This window comes from Papio anubis, chromosome 13 (genome assembly GCF_008728515.1).
Source record: "Papio anubis isolate 15944 chromosome 13, Panubis1.0, whole genome shotgun sequence".
NCBI classification, from domain to species: Eukaryota; Metazoa; Chordata; class Mammalia; order Primates; family Cercopithecidae; genus Papio; species Papio anubis.
The window spans coordinates 78,178,086-78,196,120 of NC_044988.1; the positions used below are offsets into that span (position 1 = coordinate 78,178,086).

The 18,035-nt window shown below is 39.1% G+C and overlaps 2 protein-coding genes across 5 annotated transcripts in view; one reads left to right on the forward strand and one right to left on the reverse strand.

Moving 5' to 3' along the window:
* The first annotated feature begins 16 nt into the window (after positions 1–16).
* On the forward strand, positions 17–16,853 carry ABITRAM (actin binding transcription modulator). Of its 3 annotated transcripts, XM_003911394.4 has the most exons (6): positions 17–381; positions 1,440–1,491; positions 2,110–2,239; positions 4,990–5,066; positions 5,163–5,232; positions 5,322–7,382. In XM_003911394.4, exons 1-6 carry the CDS (start codon positions 303–305, stop codon positions 5,454–5,456), a joined length of 543 nt encoding a protein of 180 aa, XP_003911443.1. In that variant the 5' UTR covers positions 17–302; the 3' UTR covers positions 5,457–7,382. The 3 variants fall into 3 exon arrangements, with proteins under 3 accessions (XP_003911443.1, XP_017805151.1, XP_017805152.1); XM_017949662.3 differs by lacking the exon at positions 1,440–1,491 and having other exon boundaries at positions 69–381; XM_017949663.2 differs by lacking the exons at positions 1,440–1,491; positions 4,990–5,066; positions 5,163–5,232; positions 5,322–7,382 and adding an exon at positions 16,617–16,853 and having other exon boundaries at positions 136–381.
* The window catches only part of CTNNAL1 (catenin alpha like 1), a 72,546-nt gene continuing 63,129 nt past the window's right edge, over positions 8,619–18,035 (reverse strand). The window contains exons 15-19 of one of the 2 annotated variants that reach the window (XM_003911393.3): positions 14,259–14,307; positions 10,005–10,061; positions 9,747–9,860; positions 9,011–9,094; positions 8,619–8,874 (exon numbers count right to left, since the gene is read on the reverse strand). In XM_003911393.3, coding sequence (XP_003911442.1) covers positions 8,809–8,874; positions 9,011–9,094; positions 9,747–9,860; positions 10,005–10,061; positions 14,259–14,307 — 370 coding nt within the window. In that variant the 3' untranslated portion in view covers positions 8,619–8,808. Of the gene's footprint in view, positions 8,911–9,010; positions 9,095–9,746; positions 9,861–10,004; positions 10,062–14,258; positions 14,308–18,035 lie in introns of both variants that reach the window. The other variant, XM_009188352.3, reaches the window with a different exon arrangement.

Below are 18,035 nucleotides of genomic sequence, written 5' to 3' on the forward strand. Positions count from 1 at the left end.
TTTCCTGGTCACTTACCGGGACCGGCCTTCTTTGTAGCCCTGGCACCGTAGAGGTAGAGGAACTACATTGGCCGCGTCCCCTGTCCCTCTGCCCTCCTGCCCATCTGCCCACACTTTTGTATTTGATCTCTGTTTTGATGTGGAACCCTAAAGCACAGTAATGGGGGGCGGAACCTGCGGAGCTGGCAGAAGCGCGCGTGCGCACGACACGCGCTGCGCGCCGGAAGAGCACGCCCAGCCCGGGCTGCGCGGAGGAAGCGCTGGGGTCCGGGAGGGAGGGGGTGGCGGCGCCGGAGGTCGCCATGGCTACCGAGCCCGAAGCAGCGGAGCCGGTGGTGCCTTCGCTCGTGGATCGATACTTCACTCGCTGGTACAAACCGGGTAAGTGCAGAGTGATGTTGATCCCTCCTTGGCCGCATTGGCCTAATGCTGTGGAGACTACGTTGACAGATCGTAAGCCACGCGCTCTCTCCCTGGCGCTCCCTCCCCACGTCAGAAGGAGCTGGACTTCTGTGTTCCGTCTAGGCCCAGGTAGTGGCATTTGCAAAGACCTGGTGGCCTGAAATACTTCAGGGCGCATTCTGGGACCGGCGATTGCAGTGCGAGCTCTAGGGTGTAGCTCACGGAGGCCCCGGAGGTAGGCGCAGGGCTAGGTTGCCACAGTCCTGAAGTGCCTGGAGGGATTGAGGGGCTCACTCTCACAGCGAGTAGCAATACATAAAATTATGTAAATGATCAGATCGAAATCAAGGTAGAGGCAGTAGGGCTGGCGAGAAGAGGGTGGGCTAGAGACATTTAGAAAGCAGAATTACACATTTACTTAAGGAGACGCCACCGGTATTGTTCATCTGCCACTTAGAAGTAGGTCTTCTTTTTGTACTGTTTTGTGTAAGCAGTACCAGTGGCGGGAGCATCGTTTGGGACTCTCCTTTCTTCCTTTCATTCAGTGATAATGGTTATACTCAGTTAAAAAAATATATATTGTAGCATATTTTCTGTTGGTCAAACATAGGGTGACCAACCTGTCCTAGTTGACCCATGACTGAGGGGTTTCCCAGAATGTCGGACTTGCACCAACATCAGAACAGTCCTGGAAACCACCAACAAAAAATATATATCATAAAGAATGGGATGCTAATTGCATTTTCCTAGCAAAAATACTGTGTGTACTCATTTTGAAGTGAGTGTAAAGGAAGATGGAGCAAGGAGTTAATTACCTTAATGTTGAATAAATTATTCTGTCTGGGCCAGATCTCTTTAAATACTTTCCAGGAAGCCTTTGGGTATGTCTTTTTGAGCAATGTAGGGATAGAAGTGACCAGCATGCAGCATGTATGTGTCCAATCTTCATTATTAACTATGTCTATGACCCAAAAAAGGACCACATAGTGGTAGTAAGTATTGATTTCAGCCACCAACAGACTCATGTATTCTTCTAGATGTCAAAGGAAAATTTTGTGAGGACCACTGTATACTACAGCACTCTAACCGGTAAGCAAATTGGGAATTTTAAATTATCAAAACCTTTTTTTTCCTGGTATTGTAGCCTGGTATGGTCTTGTGGTCTTGGATTGAACAAATGCTCACTAAACAAACATGCATTAATTATCTTCTACTGTGTTGAAATGGTATTATTATAGGAGTTTGTTTGGCAAGAATGAGTATTCCAGTGCCTGGCCACTCTGAACAAATAAATTTGATTATTCAAACACCCAAATGGAGGACCACATCATCAGCTACTACCTGAAGTGGCCAGTCTGTTCCCAACTACTGAACTGTTAAGAGCCCACAGAAAGGGCTACGGTAGAGACATACATGGTATCTTGTATACACAGGCATGCCTTATTTTTTTGTCTTCTACCCCAGTGCAACCTACCTAAAGATCTCTGGTACTCTTCCCTTTCCTGGGAAAGAAATTCAATCTTGTTTTCTCTTTTATTATTGTATTCTCCTTTCTACAGTTATGCCCCAATAGTAGCCAAAGGAAAAAGGGGGAAGATGATAGTTTGACTAAACAAATACCGTTTCATACATTCTTGTTCCAATAAGAATTATGGGAGGAAAAATTATTCCAAACAATCACATAGGATCAATTTTTTCTCCTTGTAGAATATGTGTCATCACGTTGGCAGAATCTCATCCAGTTCTTCAAAGTGGAAAATTAATTAAAAGCATTTCCTATCAGATCAGTACCAACTGTAGCAGACTTCAGAACAAGGTCTCTGGGAAATTTAAGCGGGTATGTTCCTGTAATTCTGTGATTATCTACTTACATCCTCTATATTCATGGTAATGATAGATCCAATGAACCTTAGAATCCAATAGCATATACTTAGCATACTTCTCTAGCAGTTTGAGGTGCTGATTTTAAGTGTACTTTCACCTAAAGAAATTCTTAGACTCCCAAAAATTAGGTATCTCAGGAGGTGTAATATCTGTTTTATTAGGTTCTGTGCTACTATCTCTATAATGCCCAGGATGGGGGAGGGGGAAGGCAGGCCTTTGAAAGGAGAACTCTAATAGCAATGTAACAAGATATTTTGTCCCTTCTAGTTGTATTAAACTAGTATCTCGAGTTCTGTAAAATTTAGGTGACCAACTCTTCTTTACCATGTATTTCCACATGTAAATTAAACAGAAAAAAAATTCCCAGGGGAGTAAGAAAAAAAAAAAACATGGGCCAGTCAGAATGGCTCACGCCTGTAATCCCAGCACTTTGGAAGACCAAGGTGGGTGGATCACGAGGTCAGGAGTTCAAGACCAGCCTGGCCAATGTGGTGAAACCCCATCTCTATAAAAATACAAAAATTAGCCAGGCGTCGTAGTGGGCACCTGTAATCCCAGCCACTCAGGAGGCTGAGGCAGGAGAAGGGCTTGAACCTGGGAGGCAGAGGTTGCAGTGAGCTGAGATTGCGCCACTGCACTCCAGCCTGAGCGGCAGAGCAAGACTCCGTCTCAAAAAAAAAAAACAAAAAAAACATGAATATGAGAAAATATATGGTATTTGCTCCTTACGTTTTTCCATTCCTAAAGCATTGTCAATGTAATACACATCTACCCACCCCCTGTACCTGCACACAACACTTGGTTATACAGAATGCTAGCTCTACCCTCTGTAACTCTAGGCAAAATGGATAGATGATTAAAAGAGTATCATACCAAGGAGAATTTAGTGACGTATTAAAATGTCTTTACAAACCCACTTGTTGGGAAAGTTTCTGTGGATGATTTACGTCCTTCATTTACTGAGTTCATACTAAGAGTTTCTGCTAATTGCTCTCACTATTCTAGGAGACCCTTATTCAAATCCCCCTTTGTAGGCCTGAAGTCCCCTAATAATGTGCCTTACAGTTATTGATTTTTCCTCACTCAAGAAACGAGTGGACTTAGAAAAGCATGCACCTTTCTTAAAAGATAGTCTACAAGTTACAATAACACTTAAGACTTCCGAAGTTTCAATGATAAATCTCTGTCCAAAATAGTAACACTTAAGGCAGGTACAGTTGCTCATGCCCATAATCCTAGCACTTTGGGAAGCCGAGGCGGGAGGTTCACTTGAGGCCAGGAATTTGTGACAAACCTAGGCAGCATAACAAGACCTCATTTCTACCAAAAAAAAAAAAAATTAAATTAGCTGGGCATGGTGGCATGCGCCTATAGTCCCAGTTACCCAGGAGGCTGAGGTAAGAGGATTGCTTGAGCACAGGAATCAAGGCTGCACTGAGCCATGATGACACCACTGCACTCCAGCCTGGATGACAGAAAAAGACCCTGTCTCAAAAAAATAAAAATAAAAAACAAGTAACACTCTTGTTACAAGTGAAGAACAGAGAAGGACCTGCATATTGAACCCACTACAGGTAAGTGTTCATTGGATCTCAGAACTGCCAATCATTCTCCCAAAGGAGGTGATAAAAAGGCATCAAAATACTTCTGCTCTTTTGGCACAGACCTAGCTCTTTTGTGTCTGTTCTTTTGACACAAGCCTTCCCCTTCCTTTCAGAAGCAGAGAGTCACAATGACTAGTACTTTAAAATGAAGAACCCACGTGCAGAGGAGTGAAGCCAATACAGTAATATCTGAATGCCATCTAAAAATGTTTTGCGTGGTAAATAAAGGGGTCATAAAGAATAGCATCTTAACCTGAAATGCCGATGTCCACTACAGGAAAAATTCATAAGAGAAAAGAGGGCAACACATGAAACATGCCTGCATTGGCTCTCATGAGCCTCCCTGTAGATACTTGTGAGAGCCTCCCCAGGTATGTTCATCTAGTGGAGTACATGAAACAATAACCATGCCATAACATTCAAACACATACACATCAAAATGTAGTATTGACTCAGGGGTCGATTATTTTTATTTTGCTACTTAAAACTTTTGTTTTCCACATTTTCCTCAAAGTGCATGTTTTTGTTTTTGTTTTTCTTTTTCTTAATTAGAAAAAATATACCTTACTAACACACTAGGGATTTAAAAAGAGAGGGGGGAGAAAAAAGAACAATATCCCTTCTTCAAAAAGTCTTAGTGATTGACCCTGGTAAATAAGTTCCTTTATCTATTAAGTTCTAATATTAAAATGAGGTAGAAGTCTTAAACTAACTTTATAAAATATTGCTGTCATACTATGTCACATTGAATTTTATATTATTTCTTGATGGATTTTCCCACACTTTTGAAATCTTTATGCCTGGTTATATGTAGTTTTCTCATTTATAGTTGATAAAATATATTAGTAGTCTGTAATTAAATTCCCATTTATCATGTATATTAGCTTTTTTCCCTAGAAAAAAATGGGATGGCACCTGGCACACAGTAAGTACTTATATTCATATAGGTTTTGAAATTAATGAATGGTTTTTATATACTGAGGGAATTGATTTAAAACACCAGTTCCAGGAATACATCCTGTTACACACCTAAGGGCTATTTCTCAAAGAAAAGTGGAAATGTCCATCAATTGATTACTTCTTCCGTCTCATTACGCAGGGGGCACAGTTTCTAACAGAGCTCGCACCTCTCTGTAAGATTTACTGCTCAGATGGTGAAGAATATACTGTATCTAGGTGAGTAACGTTTTAGCCACCATTTAGAAGACCAAAGGGAGGGAATTTTTTTTTTTTACTAAGTAAACACGCTGAAATCTTAAATTTTTTTAATAGTTGTGTTAGAGGACGTTTGATGGAAGTGAATGAAAACATTCTCCATAAGCCATCTATTCTTCAAGAAAAGGTAAAAGAGAAAAAGTATGATCTCATCCGCATACCTTTTATTGGATTTTTTTCATCATTTGACAGTACTAAATGTTCTTTCCTTTCCAGCCATCCACTGAAGGCTACATTGCAGTTGTGTTACCCAAATTTGAAGAAAGTAAAAGCATAACAGAAGGGTTACTGACACAAAAACAATATGAAGAAGTCATGGTGAAACGCATTAATGCCACAACTATGTCATGAGGATTGACATGGAATAAAAAGCGAAGCGGGATTCTTGTTACCTGGCCTAAACCATCAGGGCACTAAAGGAGAAGAACCAGTATATGTAAAGCATACCTAACAGCCAGCCATATGCAGGGGAGGCCTAGTGCTTCACTTAGTTTTCCCTCTCTGTCTTGCATAATGAGCCTTGGTTCCCATTTGTCTACAGCCTGCCAGATCTGGCCTGCCCATGTACTCACCCTGTTCTCTTGTATCTCTCTAACAACTGGCATGCAAGGGATGTTTTTCTGATTAAAAACAAAGCTCTTTGATGAAAATTTAGAAAATACAGAAAATTTTTAAGTAGCCAAGTAAAAATAATTTACCCATCATCCCATAATCCAAAAGTAAATGCATTTGACCCTTGAACAACATGGGTTTGAACTGCGAGGGTCCACTTACGCACGCACTGTTTTCAACTATCAACGAATCAAAAATAAATCATTAACCAAACATGAAACCCACTTATAGAGCAGATTCATATACTCAGTTCCGAAGGGCCAACTGCAGGACTTGAGTACTCATGTATGGATTTGGGTATATGTGGAAGGTCCTGGAACCAATCCCCTATGTAAACTAAGGGATAACTACTACATTTTAACCTACTTCTGTTTGAACATATGGTATGGCTATTGCTTTTGCCTCATTTTCCTAACAGTTTGAAGTTTAAAAAAACCTAACCTGCCTTTCTTACCCAGTCTCCTATAATGTGCCTACCAAAATGCCTAGTCCTAACCCACCTGCCTCAACTCCTCTCCCTTTTAGGTTGTAGGGAAGAGGCCAGAGTGGAGAATATATTGTATCTTCTGTCCCCGCTTATGCCAACAAGATGGCCTTCCCCTCTGAAATAAAGTAAAACTGCAACACTGTGACTTCTTAAATGAGGGATATGTGAAAAGGCTATGAAAAATACAAAGGCTTTCCTACAAAATGTGTTATAATGCAGTGGGAAGCGAATTCTTGAAATATGCACATTATAGTCACTCAGTCTCACAATCTCTAGTTACTGGCAAAGAAGTTACTGAGAATATGTCATTCAAAGGCATAGAGGCCTTTGAATGGAACAAATGCTTTCACATCATTTAAACTAAAAAAAACCTCCAACAACTATGAATTTATAGTTTAAGAGTGATTTACACTGAATTTCAAATAAAAGGACTATAAAACATGTTATTTTTCTATGAGGGCTATAACATACATTTCAATATCCCTGTTTTTAAATAAAATACACTTTTATACAGAAGAAATCATTCAATATATAAATTCCATTAGTTATCTATCCTTTTATGCTGTTGAAGTCGTAAGTTACCCCTTCCCAAGCTCCACTTGGTCTTTCATTAGAGAATATTATTTTTTCAGGTATGCAAAAATATTATCTGATGAAAGTACAAGTCGGGGTTGGGATTTTTAAGTTTTAATGATTTACAAAGTATTATTTTGTAAATAAAACTTAACATTTTGGTTCACAGGAAAAACTTACAATCTGAGTACCAGGATAACTGTCTCCCTAAATATAACCCCCAGACATGATAATGTGTAGTAAGTGGATAAACACCTCCATGATGGTGCTATTAGCTGAAAATATAAACAAACCAGCAGATCCTCACTTTAAGTAGCATAATGACTCTTGAAGGCTTCATAAACAAAGACTAAACATATTAAAAGAATTGTGTATAGCATTTTACATATAACATTACCTCACATCATTCTCCCATTATTTCTATTGTAATTTAAAATAATACTTTGGTTTCAGAGAATAAAAATCATGCTTAATGATTTTGACTGTTTAAGGAACAATTTTACAAAGGTTATTAACAGAGCTGAGTGCATCACATTTTCTCCCGAAGGACTACAGTGAAAATTTTCCTCAATAAAATATTGACTAGCTGTGGTCAGCTGACAGTACTGTGGTTCTTCCAGATCTTTTGTGAATACTGATTGTGGTGGCTTACCCAGATAAAGATCATCAGATGAGCTTATATTATCTACTGCCATTTGATAACTGGCATGCCCTGTTAGATTTCAAAATGAATGTCAAAGCATTAAGATACAAATACTATGACTGGAGCCCACCACAAAGTTGGCCATACTATATTATAAGGAGAAAACCTGTAAAACAGATCCTTCAATCATGACCCCACCCACAAAAACAAGAAAAGCTTTAAACTCCTAAATTTAAAAAACTAAACAATGATGTTTTTGTTTTATAGTGAACATTTCAAAGCCATATATATATATATATATATGATGATATTCAGAATTTAGATAGCTTCTTGGCTTCCTTATTCTGTCTTTATCTTCCATTCCATCAATCAATACTGAGAAAGTTCAAAATATCTTTTAAGCCTAAAAGATAGGCTTAGAATCCCAGCTAATAATTCAGTCAGCTACGCTAGAACTAGAACCAAGGATTCTGTGGAGTTCCATTACCTTGCTTTTAGGAGTAGGAGAGGGACATACATGGCACAGCAGACCCACCCTTGCTGTATAAAATGCTTATTAGGGGACAAACTTGCTGCTCGCATGGATGATCTGGGACAGGGTCATCAAGGGGATTTTTGTCACACTTGGTAAAGAGAGGGATTGAAGAAGAGTCCACAGGTTTAAGGAAAACCCTGCGTTCACCCAGACTACTGTATGTTTGCTGCTGAAATTAGTGATCTAGATGATAAAGAAAGAAAACAGTTAAGGTAAAATATGCCAAAGGCGAACACATATTCAAAATAGCTTCTTTGGATTAAATTATCCTTTGGACAGTTGGGATATTTGGTTTGACTTTTTTTTTTTTTTTTTTTTTGAGACGGAGTCTCGCTCTGTAGCCCAGGCTAGAGTGCAGTGGCCAGATCTCAGCTCACTGCAAGCTCTGCCTCCCGGGTTCACGCCATTCTCCGGCCTCAGCCTCCCGAGTAGCTGGGACTACAGACGCCCGCCACCTCGCCCGGCTAGTTTTTTGTATTTCTTAGTAGAGACAGGGTTTCACCGTGTTCGCCAGGATGGTCTCGATCTCCTGACCTCGTGATCCACCCGTCTCGGCCTCCCAAAGTGCTGGGATTACAGGCTTGAGCCACCGCGCCCGGCCTGGTTTGACTTTTAAAGAACACTAGTGCAATGTTCCATTTTTAAATCACACTACAATTAGAATCTAGCAATTGCCATGACATTTATTAGTTGTCAAAAAGCTTTACAGTTTCATGATCAGAAAATAGAGTAAAATTTCAATATTGTTTTCTTTATAAAATTGATGAATTTCCAAAAACATAAAGGATCATTTGCTTTTTTAAAATGTCAGCTTCATCACATGATGTTCCCGAGATCTGATCCCAAAAGCCTCTCAAATTTTACCATCCATACTGTCCTTATTTGTAACTGAGACCCATCCGTTATTTTCCATCTGAAGCTGGAAAGAGTTAAGACGATTAGTATCTGTTTCACTCTGAAAAAAAATTACAAAATTAAGTAGTAACTATTTTCTTTTGCATTTTCCTTTTAACCAATTTTTAAAGTATGAGTCTAAAATAGAAAAGCTATCTCACCTTCTTCAGCAGTTTATAACAAAGTGAAAGAAGTTGGACTAAGAGAGCCATCATGGATCTTGTCTTTGTAATACACTTATCAACCTACAGTGACAAAAAGCATGCAAGTGATATTCTAAAAGTAGTATTTAAAAGACCTTACCATTTATTTAGTTTTAACATGATAAAACTTTCTCCATATGGAAATCTAAGGGATTGTGAAAGATATATGGATTTAGGCACATGAGCTGACTTAAAGCCCCAGGACACAGGTGCAAGGGTCACTGCCTACATCTCATGTCTATCTCATGGAACCTCAACAGAAAGAGTGGGTGGAAAATTCATCATTCTAATGCAGCTTCTCAAAACACTCCAAATAGTGGAATTAAATCCCATCCTTTGCAATTCCTTGCACTCTGCGTTGTGGGCACAAACCCATATTCTCTCAGACAAATTATGGGAGACCAGACTCGGAGGCACCTGTGTCCTAGTTACAGAGGAAATGACTTCAGAATTGAAGGGTAGCTGCTCAGTGCTATGGAATTAATGATGTCCCAAAAACTACTTTCTTTGGTGAATCTGCTACTCTCTGGGGTCAGTTATAAGGGTAGATAATAAATGATTCTTGTAGACAAGGCATGAAAAAAGGAAATAAAATTGCCCTTCTGTGGGTATTAACACTTTATTTGAAGAAAAAGGGGCTTTCCCTAACCAGATAAAGATAGATATGTGAACGTTTTTCAAATGTCTCTTTTACCTTTAGAAATACTTTATTCTGCAAAGAAGTCTTAGCTACTGTCTGGAGCTGGTGGCATAGAGGAATTAGCTTGTTTATTTCCAGGAGAAGCATAAGCTTGTCATCGTCTTTCAGCTGAAATGTAATTTAGCAAGTTATAACAGCCCGCAACAAAACTCCATCTTTAATACCTTAAATACCTTTATACCTTGATATTATACCCCCAAAGTGGGCATATGTAATACCACCACCAGCACCAGGCAGGTAGACATGTGTTACCTGTTTTGAAAAAGCTTGTACACTGGAAGTAAGCTTTAAACCCTCTGCAGCAAAAACCTGATAGAAAGAGAAAACACCACTATTTTAGACTGATGTCTATGGATAGTTGGTAAGAAATACACTTACTAATGTTTTTTACATAGAATTTAAAAAATAAAGCCTAGACATAAAAAGTCTGTCATGGAACTCCTAAACTTTTTCCTGTACCGGGAATGCACAAGTGTTTACCTGTTTTCTGAAGGAGTTTTCACAGACCAGATGCAGAATCTATCCCTGGAGAGGCTTCTCTACACCAGACCTCCAATTATTCTGGAGGGTCACGCAGTTGTGTGATATTCAGCCACACAAATTATGTCTAGATTACTCAAAGGACCTAGAGCTCATCTCAAATATGCTCAATTATAAAAGGATGATGAATTTTCAAGCATGAGGTCAAAAGGGTTAGGACCTTCCCACTTCCATCTAGGCAAGGCAAAATTTGTCACCCATCCATAACCAGACATTTGAGAGAACCAATCCAGGTGGTTGGTTTTTGTTCCGGTTTTTTTTTTTTTTTTTTTTTGGTTTTTTTTGTTTTTCAGATTAATTTTCACTATTCGCCATGTACCATAAATTCTATAATTTAGTGAGATGAACAGGATGATGGAGAAGAACCATGAAAAATAAGGTTGGGCAGGTATGATAGAAGTATTTAGGATATTATGTTAAGATGGTTTGCAGAGTATTTCGGAGTGAGATGCCAGGGGAGTAAAGGGAGGAAGGCTTAGTTTTAGGTGGCAGCAGTAATAATGGAGAGAACAGGGAAAATCTGAGAGTGATTTGTGAATGAAAGTAATAGGTCTTCGAAATAAATTAAAGAATACTAAGAAGGAGGAGGCAGTAATTCCAGAGTTAGTTTTTACCCTCTATTCAAAGGGCTTAACACCTTGCTATATCATTGGATAAAGTGATCTCAAGGTCAAATCGTACTTTGCAACCTTCCCTTTAAAAGGGAAACCGGTAAACTTTACATCTAAATTCCAACCAAATGAAATGATTCACTTCCCCAAGTGTTCCTTATCACTTCATGTTACCACTTTCTATTCTGCAAACTTTCTCTTTCCTTCTGGACTGCAAACCCCTTGGGGACAAAATCCATATCTGTCTCATAGAGTATGATGGTTTTAAAACTACCTGAAAGCTGATAACTCCCAAGTCTCTGTCTGCACTCCTGAACTATCCTGACATCTGTCTTGTACAGCCATCCCTCAGTATCCACAGGAGATTGGTTCCCAGACCTCTCCAAGGATACTAAAATCTGTAGATGCTTCAGTCCCTTAAATAAAACAGTGTAGTATTTGCATATAACCTGCACGCATCATCCCATATACTTTAAATCATCTCATCTCTAAATTATAATTATAGTTCATGTAAATACTAAGTAAATCGTTGTTATACTGTATTGTTTTTCCCCCCTTGGAACTCTAACTTGTTAAAATGTATTTTTTTTTTTTTTTTTTACTGTAGTTATGTTTTATTGGTTTTCTTCTTTTTTTTTTTTTTTTTTTTTTTGAGACAGGGGTCTCACTCTGTTGCCCAGAGTGAAGTGAAGTGGTGGGATCACAGCTCACTAAAGCCTCGACCTCCCAGGCTCAAGCAATCCTCCTGCCTCAGCCTCCTGAGTAGCTAGGACTACAGATGTGTGCCACCATGCCCCACTAGTTTTTATAAATTATTTTTTGTAGAGACAAGGTCTCACTATGTTGCCCAGGCTGGTCTCAAACTCCTGGACTCAAGTGATCCTCCCAGCTTGGTCTCCCAAAGTGCTAGGGTTATAGGAGTGAGCCATTGTGCCCAGCCTGTTTTTACTGTTTTGGATATTTTCAATCCATAGTTGGTTGAATCTGCAGATGCAAAACCTGCAGATAGGGAAGGCCAAGTGTATTTCCTATCTGACCTTGTACTTAACATGTGCAAAACAAAATGCTTGATTTCCACCCTCTAAATCTAGTGTTCTCCCTCAGTGTTCCCTGTCTCAGAAAATGGCACTACCACTTACTCTGTTGGCCAAGCCAAAAACCTTACTTAAAACATAATAGGATTGGCTGGGCGTGGTGGCTCAGGCCTGTAATCCCAGCACTTTGGGAGGCTGAGGTGGGTGAATCACAAGGTCAAGAGATTGACACCATCCCGGCCAACATGGTGAAGCCCCGTCTCTACTAAAATACAAAAATTAGCTGGTTGTGGTAGCGCACACCTGTAGTCCCAGCTACTCAGGAGGCTGAGGCAGAAAAATCACTTGAACCCAGGAGGCAGAGGTTGCAGTGAGCCAAGATCGTGCCACTGCACTCCAGCCTGACAACAGAGTGAGACTCTGTCTCAAAAAAAAAAAAAAAATTTTAAGTTCTCCCCATGGCCTACAGAGACATCATATTTTACCACTTTCCTTCTGGCTCACTTCACTCCCATCTATAATTGCCTCCTTACTCTTGTGATACACCCAGCCCTACCCTGCACCTCAGGGCTTTGCACTTGTTTTGGCTATCTAAAATCCTCTACCCTCATTTATCCATTCAACTCTCTCACTTCATTACTGTCTCTACTCAAACATTAGCTCCTTAGAGAGGTCTTTTCTGACCACCCCTCTACCACCTCTGTATTCTAGTCCTACATGATTTTATCTCCACGTACTTACATATGTGCACTGAATGCTTAAATTTTTATTGTCTGTATTCTGCCACTAGAACATAAGCTCTATGGGGGCAGGAGCTTTGCCTTGTTCACTTTTCTCCACAGAGTTCTCTTCTCCCAGATCTGACATATAGCACAAGTTCCATAACTATTTGTTGAATGAAGTATGTGATTTTATGTTCATCACAGTTTGGAGACAATTCAATGGACACTGGTTTAATGACTAAGCTCACATAGGAAGAAAGTAAGTAGTGGATCTTTTGTAGTAAAACAACCCTACAGGGCGGTATGACAGAATGGACTTGGGCCAAACTGGAAAAAAAAAAAAAAAGTCCAGCATTTATTTCAACTATCTTAAGCGAAATAGCTCATTTATAGTCTAGAGAAAAATCTGGAAGACATATTTTCTATAATACTTCTGATTACGTTGACAATCATCCTCTTAAGCTGAAATCCCTTTCCTGCAGAACGCCAGACAAAACTATATAAGAATGATAAAGTGATAGAAATTTCTTTTCTCTTTTTTTTTTTGAGACGGAGTTTCTCTGTCTCCCAGGCTGGAGTGCAGTGGCATGATCTCAGCTCACTGCAAGCTCTGCCACCCGGGTTCATGCCATTCTCCTGCCTCAGCCTCCCAAGTAGCTGCGACTGCAGGCGCCCGCAACCATGCCCAGCTAATTTTTTGTATTTTTAGTGGAGACGGGGTTTCACCATGTTAGCCAGGATGGTCTCAATCTCCTGACCTCATGATCCACCCACCTCAGCCTCCCAAAGTGCTGGGATTACAGGCGTGAGCCACCACGCCCGGCCTAAAGTGATAGAAATTTCAAATCTCAGATATACATGGGAATGCCAAAGGAAACTATATGAGTGATAAAGTGACAGAAATTTCAAATTTACATACAAGAATGCTCTTGGTTCTAGAGAGGCAAACAGGCTAACATGGGGATCAGGGAAAACATAAAAGGAATTTTGCAACCCACTTGCCAATCTAAAACTTCTAACTAGAGGGAGTAGAATTACAGATGGGCCTACGTGGAGTCCTGTTAAGACACATGGCACAAGAGTGAGTGTTAGCATATCTGTCTCTCCTTTCATGCCCTAAATTATCATGAATACGGCAGGAAAGAAGGAAACTAACATGTACTTAATATCCTCTAATAGTCTTAAGCATTTTAACAGATGCTCTCTCATGTGTTATCTCATTTAATCAATATATTTTATCCAATTCGATAATGAAGAGGCCAAAAGTCTTTCTAGAACTCTGGATTTACATTTGCTTACAGGGTATTTTCATCTACTTAGGTAAACCTAAAGCTTATTATTGCATCTGTTGACTATCAGTAAAGCCCATTCTACTTTATGCTCATAATATTTTAAATTTCTTTCCAATGAGGTCAGGATAGTTTTGCAAAATGTCACTGCAAGCCATCTACCTTTCTACTTTTGTACTGCTCTCTGTAGCACACAGGTATGTACAGATGTAAGCATATACACATGATGTAATAAATCATGTGGGAAACATTTATAACCCACTTTTAGCCCGAAATCAAAGTACTAGCATAAAAGGGAAACAAGGCATACCTCTAGTTGATGAATTAAATCCTGAGAAGTTTTCAGTGGCCCCTCTCCTCTAAAATAAAATTGTTAAGAAGGTAACAAAAAGTTATTACCTGAAAATTTATTTTATAATATTAACATTTTATATTAACATGTAATAGAGGAGATACATTTATTTGTGTATTAACAAATCCTAAGTTTTGAAGAATAATATGAATAGATTGATAATATTGTAACTTTATTCTTAAAGCAACTTTAATATTTAACAATTATTTCTTAGGATACTTTTTTCCCCAAGTAAATCTTATGTATGTTAATTTCATAATATAAAAAAATTTAAACAAACAAGTTATATTGAAGTTCCATTTCTCTTTTTAACCTTTTTCAGTTTATTTCATAAATTAAATATATGAGATCTGATAATGTCTTGACCAAAAGCCTTTGTTATATAATGGAAAGAGGATCAAACCAAAAGTCAGAACATTTCACTTCTAATTCTTATTTCAATTCTGGTAGTAACTCAGTTATCTAACCTTGATGAGGCATATCACTTAACATTCAATTTTGAGTGAATAAAGTAGTCATAATAATACTTGTGCTACCACTCTCATCAGAAGATTGAGGAACAGCAGATTAAAAACTACAAAGAAGAATTAAGAACCCTAAAAAGTGAAAAGTAAATTATAATAAGAATAACCAAATGCATTAAGAGGAGAAAAGAACTAGGGATAAGTCACAAAATCTGGAATCTAGTAGCAACCAGTTCTTCCACTTCAGAGACAGGAGATGTGAACATATCATTCCTGTTCGCTGATAAACCGTTGTGAAGGTCAAATGAAATGATGAAGCAAAAACCATATTAAAAACTATGAGGTACTAGTAAGTTTGAAATTTTGAAAAACTATAAGGCACTAGAAAATCTTAAATATATAAATTATTAAGAAATATGAATGATTACATGTAAATCATTAAGAAATCATGTAAATTATTAAGAGAACCTTAAACAGTAGCCTGAGGAACGGCTATAAATTTGACCAGGAAAACCACCACAAGGTATTTATCTATTACAGAAAAACCCATTTTATTCTCTGGAATGTCATCACTACTATCCAATAACTATATTCTAGGAAGAAGTCCTATTCCACAGAGCTTCCCCTCACAGTGCAACCCCTCATGTTTCCCAGTGTCCATGGGATACTCTCTACTATTCTGACACTGAAACAAAAAATACTGAGCATGCCATCCTGAAATATTCTGAAATAACAACTAATTAAAGGGGATACTATAATCTTTTTTTAAAAAGTTGGCCAGACATGGTGGCTCATGTCTGTAATCCCAGCACTTCAGGAGGCCAAGGTGGGCAGATCACCTGAGGTCAGGAGTTTGAGACCATCCTGGCTAATATGGCAAAACCCCATCTCTATTACAAATACAAAAATTAGGCCAGGCGTGGTGGCTCACACCTGTAATCCCAGCACTTTGAGAGGCTGAGGAGGGCAGATCACCTGAGGTCAGGAGTTCGAGACCAGCCTCGCCAAAATGGTGAAATCCCATCTCTACTAAAACTACAAAAATTAGCCAGGCATGGTGGCACATGTAATCCCAGCTACTTGGGAGGCTGAGGCAGGAGAATCACTTGAACCCAGGAGACAGAGACTGCAGTGAGCTGAGATTGTGCCACTGCACTCCAGCCTGGGCAACAGAGCAAAACTCTGTCTAAAAAAAAAAAAAAATTTTTTTAAATACAAAAATTAGCCAGGCATAATGATGTGTGCCTGTAATCCCAGCTACTCGGGAGGCTGAGGCAACAGAATCGCTTGAACTCAGGAGGCGGAGGTTGCAGTGAGCTGAGATCATGCCACTGCACTCCAGCCTAGGCGACAGAGCAAGGCTCCGTCTCAAAAAAAAAAAAACCAGAAAAGTCTACTGATAAACCCTTCATCTGGGAAGATTTTATATATCAAACTATATTCGTTAAGTAATAATATATTCCCCCAAGTCTTATTATTCAAAAACATTTTTTAAAAGCATGATTTTCATCACCATGGAAATAACTAGCTTGATTCCAGCCAAAAGCTGAGATTTTTGTTATTTCAGTTAGTCTGTGCAAATTTATTGTGGGTAAACACAGGAGTTCCATTTTGCATTCTTTTGGAGACCTGGGCCATCAGATTATAAAAAGGTATGAACTTAAAAAGGTCAAAATTCATGTTGGGAAGACTCAAATCACAGGAGAAGCTTGCTAACAACAGTTAAGAACAATGGAAGGAAACCACCAAAGGAATGATCTCCAATGATGGAAAATATGATAAGGTACTGACAAATGATAGCTAAACAGCAGCAAAATTTCTAACTCCTATCATTTCTGCCTTCTTTTTCCAGAGAATTATCTATCTAGAAAAGGTACAAGACGTCATCAAGAGGAAAATGATGCCTCTAAGCTTGGGACTGCATCTTCTCCACTCTTAATCCTCCTTCTATAGGAAGGAATCTTCACCAGCACAGCATCCCTCACTTCTCTCTGCCGCCTCACCTAATCCCATCCCATAAAGGGAGTGGATCTTATCTTTTCAGTCTTCCTGGTGACTTGGCGAAAATAAATTGAATACATTAACTCTTTCTTTTCTCCTTTTTCTCTTGGGAGTGAAGCTGCCTTTCAGATATAACTGGTCTTCCACGTGTTTTATAGAGATACATTGTGTCCCTATAAGGTAAGACTTTGTAATTCTAGGGATCATTTTTCAAAACTTAATTGCCTATGGACATAAACTACATTCTCCAATATCAGCTTTATCAATATAAATGTTACCAGCTCCCATCCACCTACTCTTTTGCTTATTTTTCATTTTGCTCAAAACTTGGGTGGGAAAAGGGGGTGCTATTTATTTATTTATTTATTTATTTTAATTTTTTTGAGATGGAGTCTCACCCTGTCACCCAGGCTGGAGTGCAGTGGCACGCTCTCGGCTCACTGCAAGCTCCACCTCCCAGTTTCACACCATTTTCCTGCCTCAGCCTCCTGAGTAGCTGGGACTACAGGCGCCCGCCACCATGCCCGGCTAATTTTTGTATTTTTTTTTTTTTAGTAGAGACGGGGTTTCACTGTGTTAACCAGCATGGTCTCGGCCTCCTGACCTCGTGATCCGCCTGCCTCGGCCTCCCAAAGTGCTGGGATTACAGGCATGAGCCACCGTGCCCGGCAGGGGGTGCTATTTATTGAGTCCCAAATCCCACACAGTTGCAGAGATCCTTCACAACTTTAGTTGAGCTCAGTCTCTAGAATACTGAAGCAACCTACAGGTGTGTCCCACTGTGGATAACCTTTTCAAAATCAGAATGAGTAGGAGAGGAGCCAGAAAACTGGAGATATCAAGTATTTCCCAGGTTTCCAAAAGTGAAAAAGATAGATTTCAGAAACTGAGTGAAAGCTTGAAGTTATTCCTTGAGAAAAATCTAGAACGGATTATTGAGCAGATAACTGATTTTAACTAAGCAGAATTACTATACCTTATGTATAGATTAGTATAATGGAAGACCGAAATATGACTAACATTGACATCAACAAGGCATTTGATCAAGAGTCTTGTAATATGAACAAGACAGAGAATATAGGTCAGATAACATTAAAGTTAGGGGAATTCTCTACATAATGAATGCTGACTCACAGAGATTTGGCACGCTATTGACATAGGCCTCATAGCTCTATTCTGTGATCTGTGTCTAATCAATCTTCATCTGTATCTAGTCATAGCTCTATTCTGTGATCTGTGTCTAATCAATCTTCATCTGTATCTAGTCAAT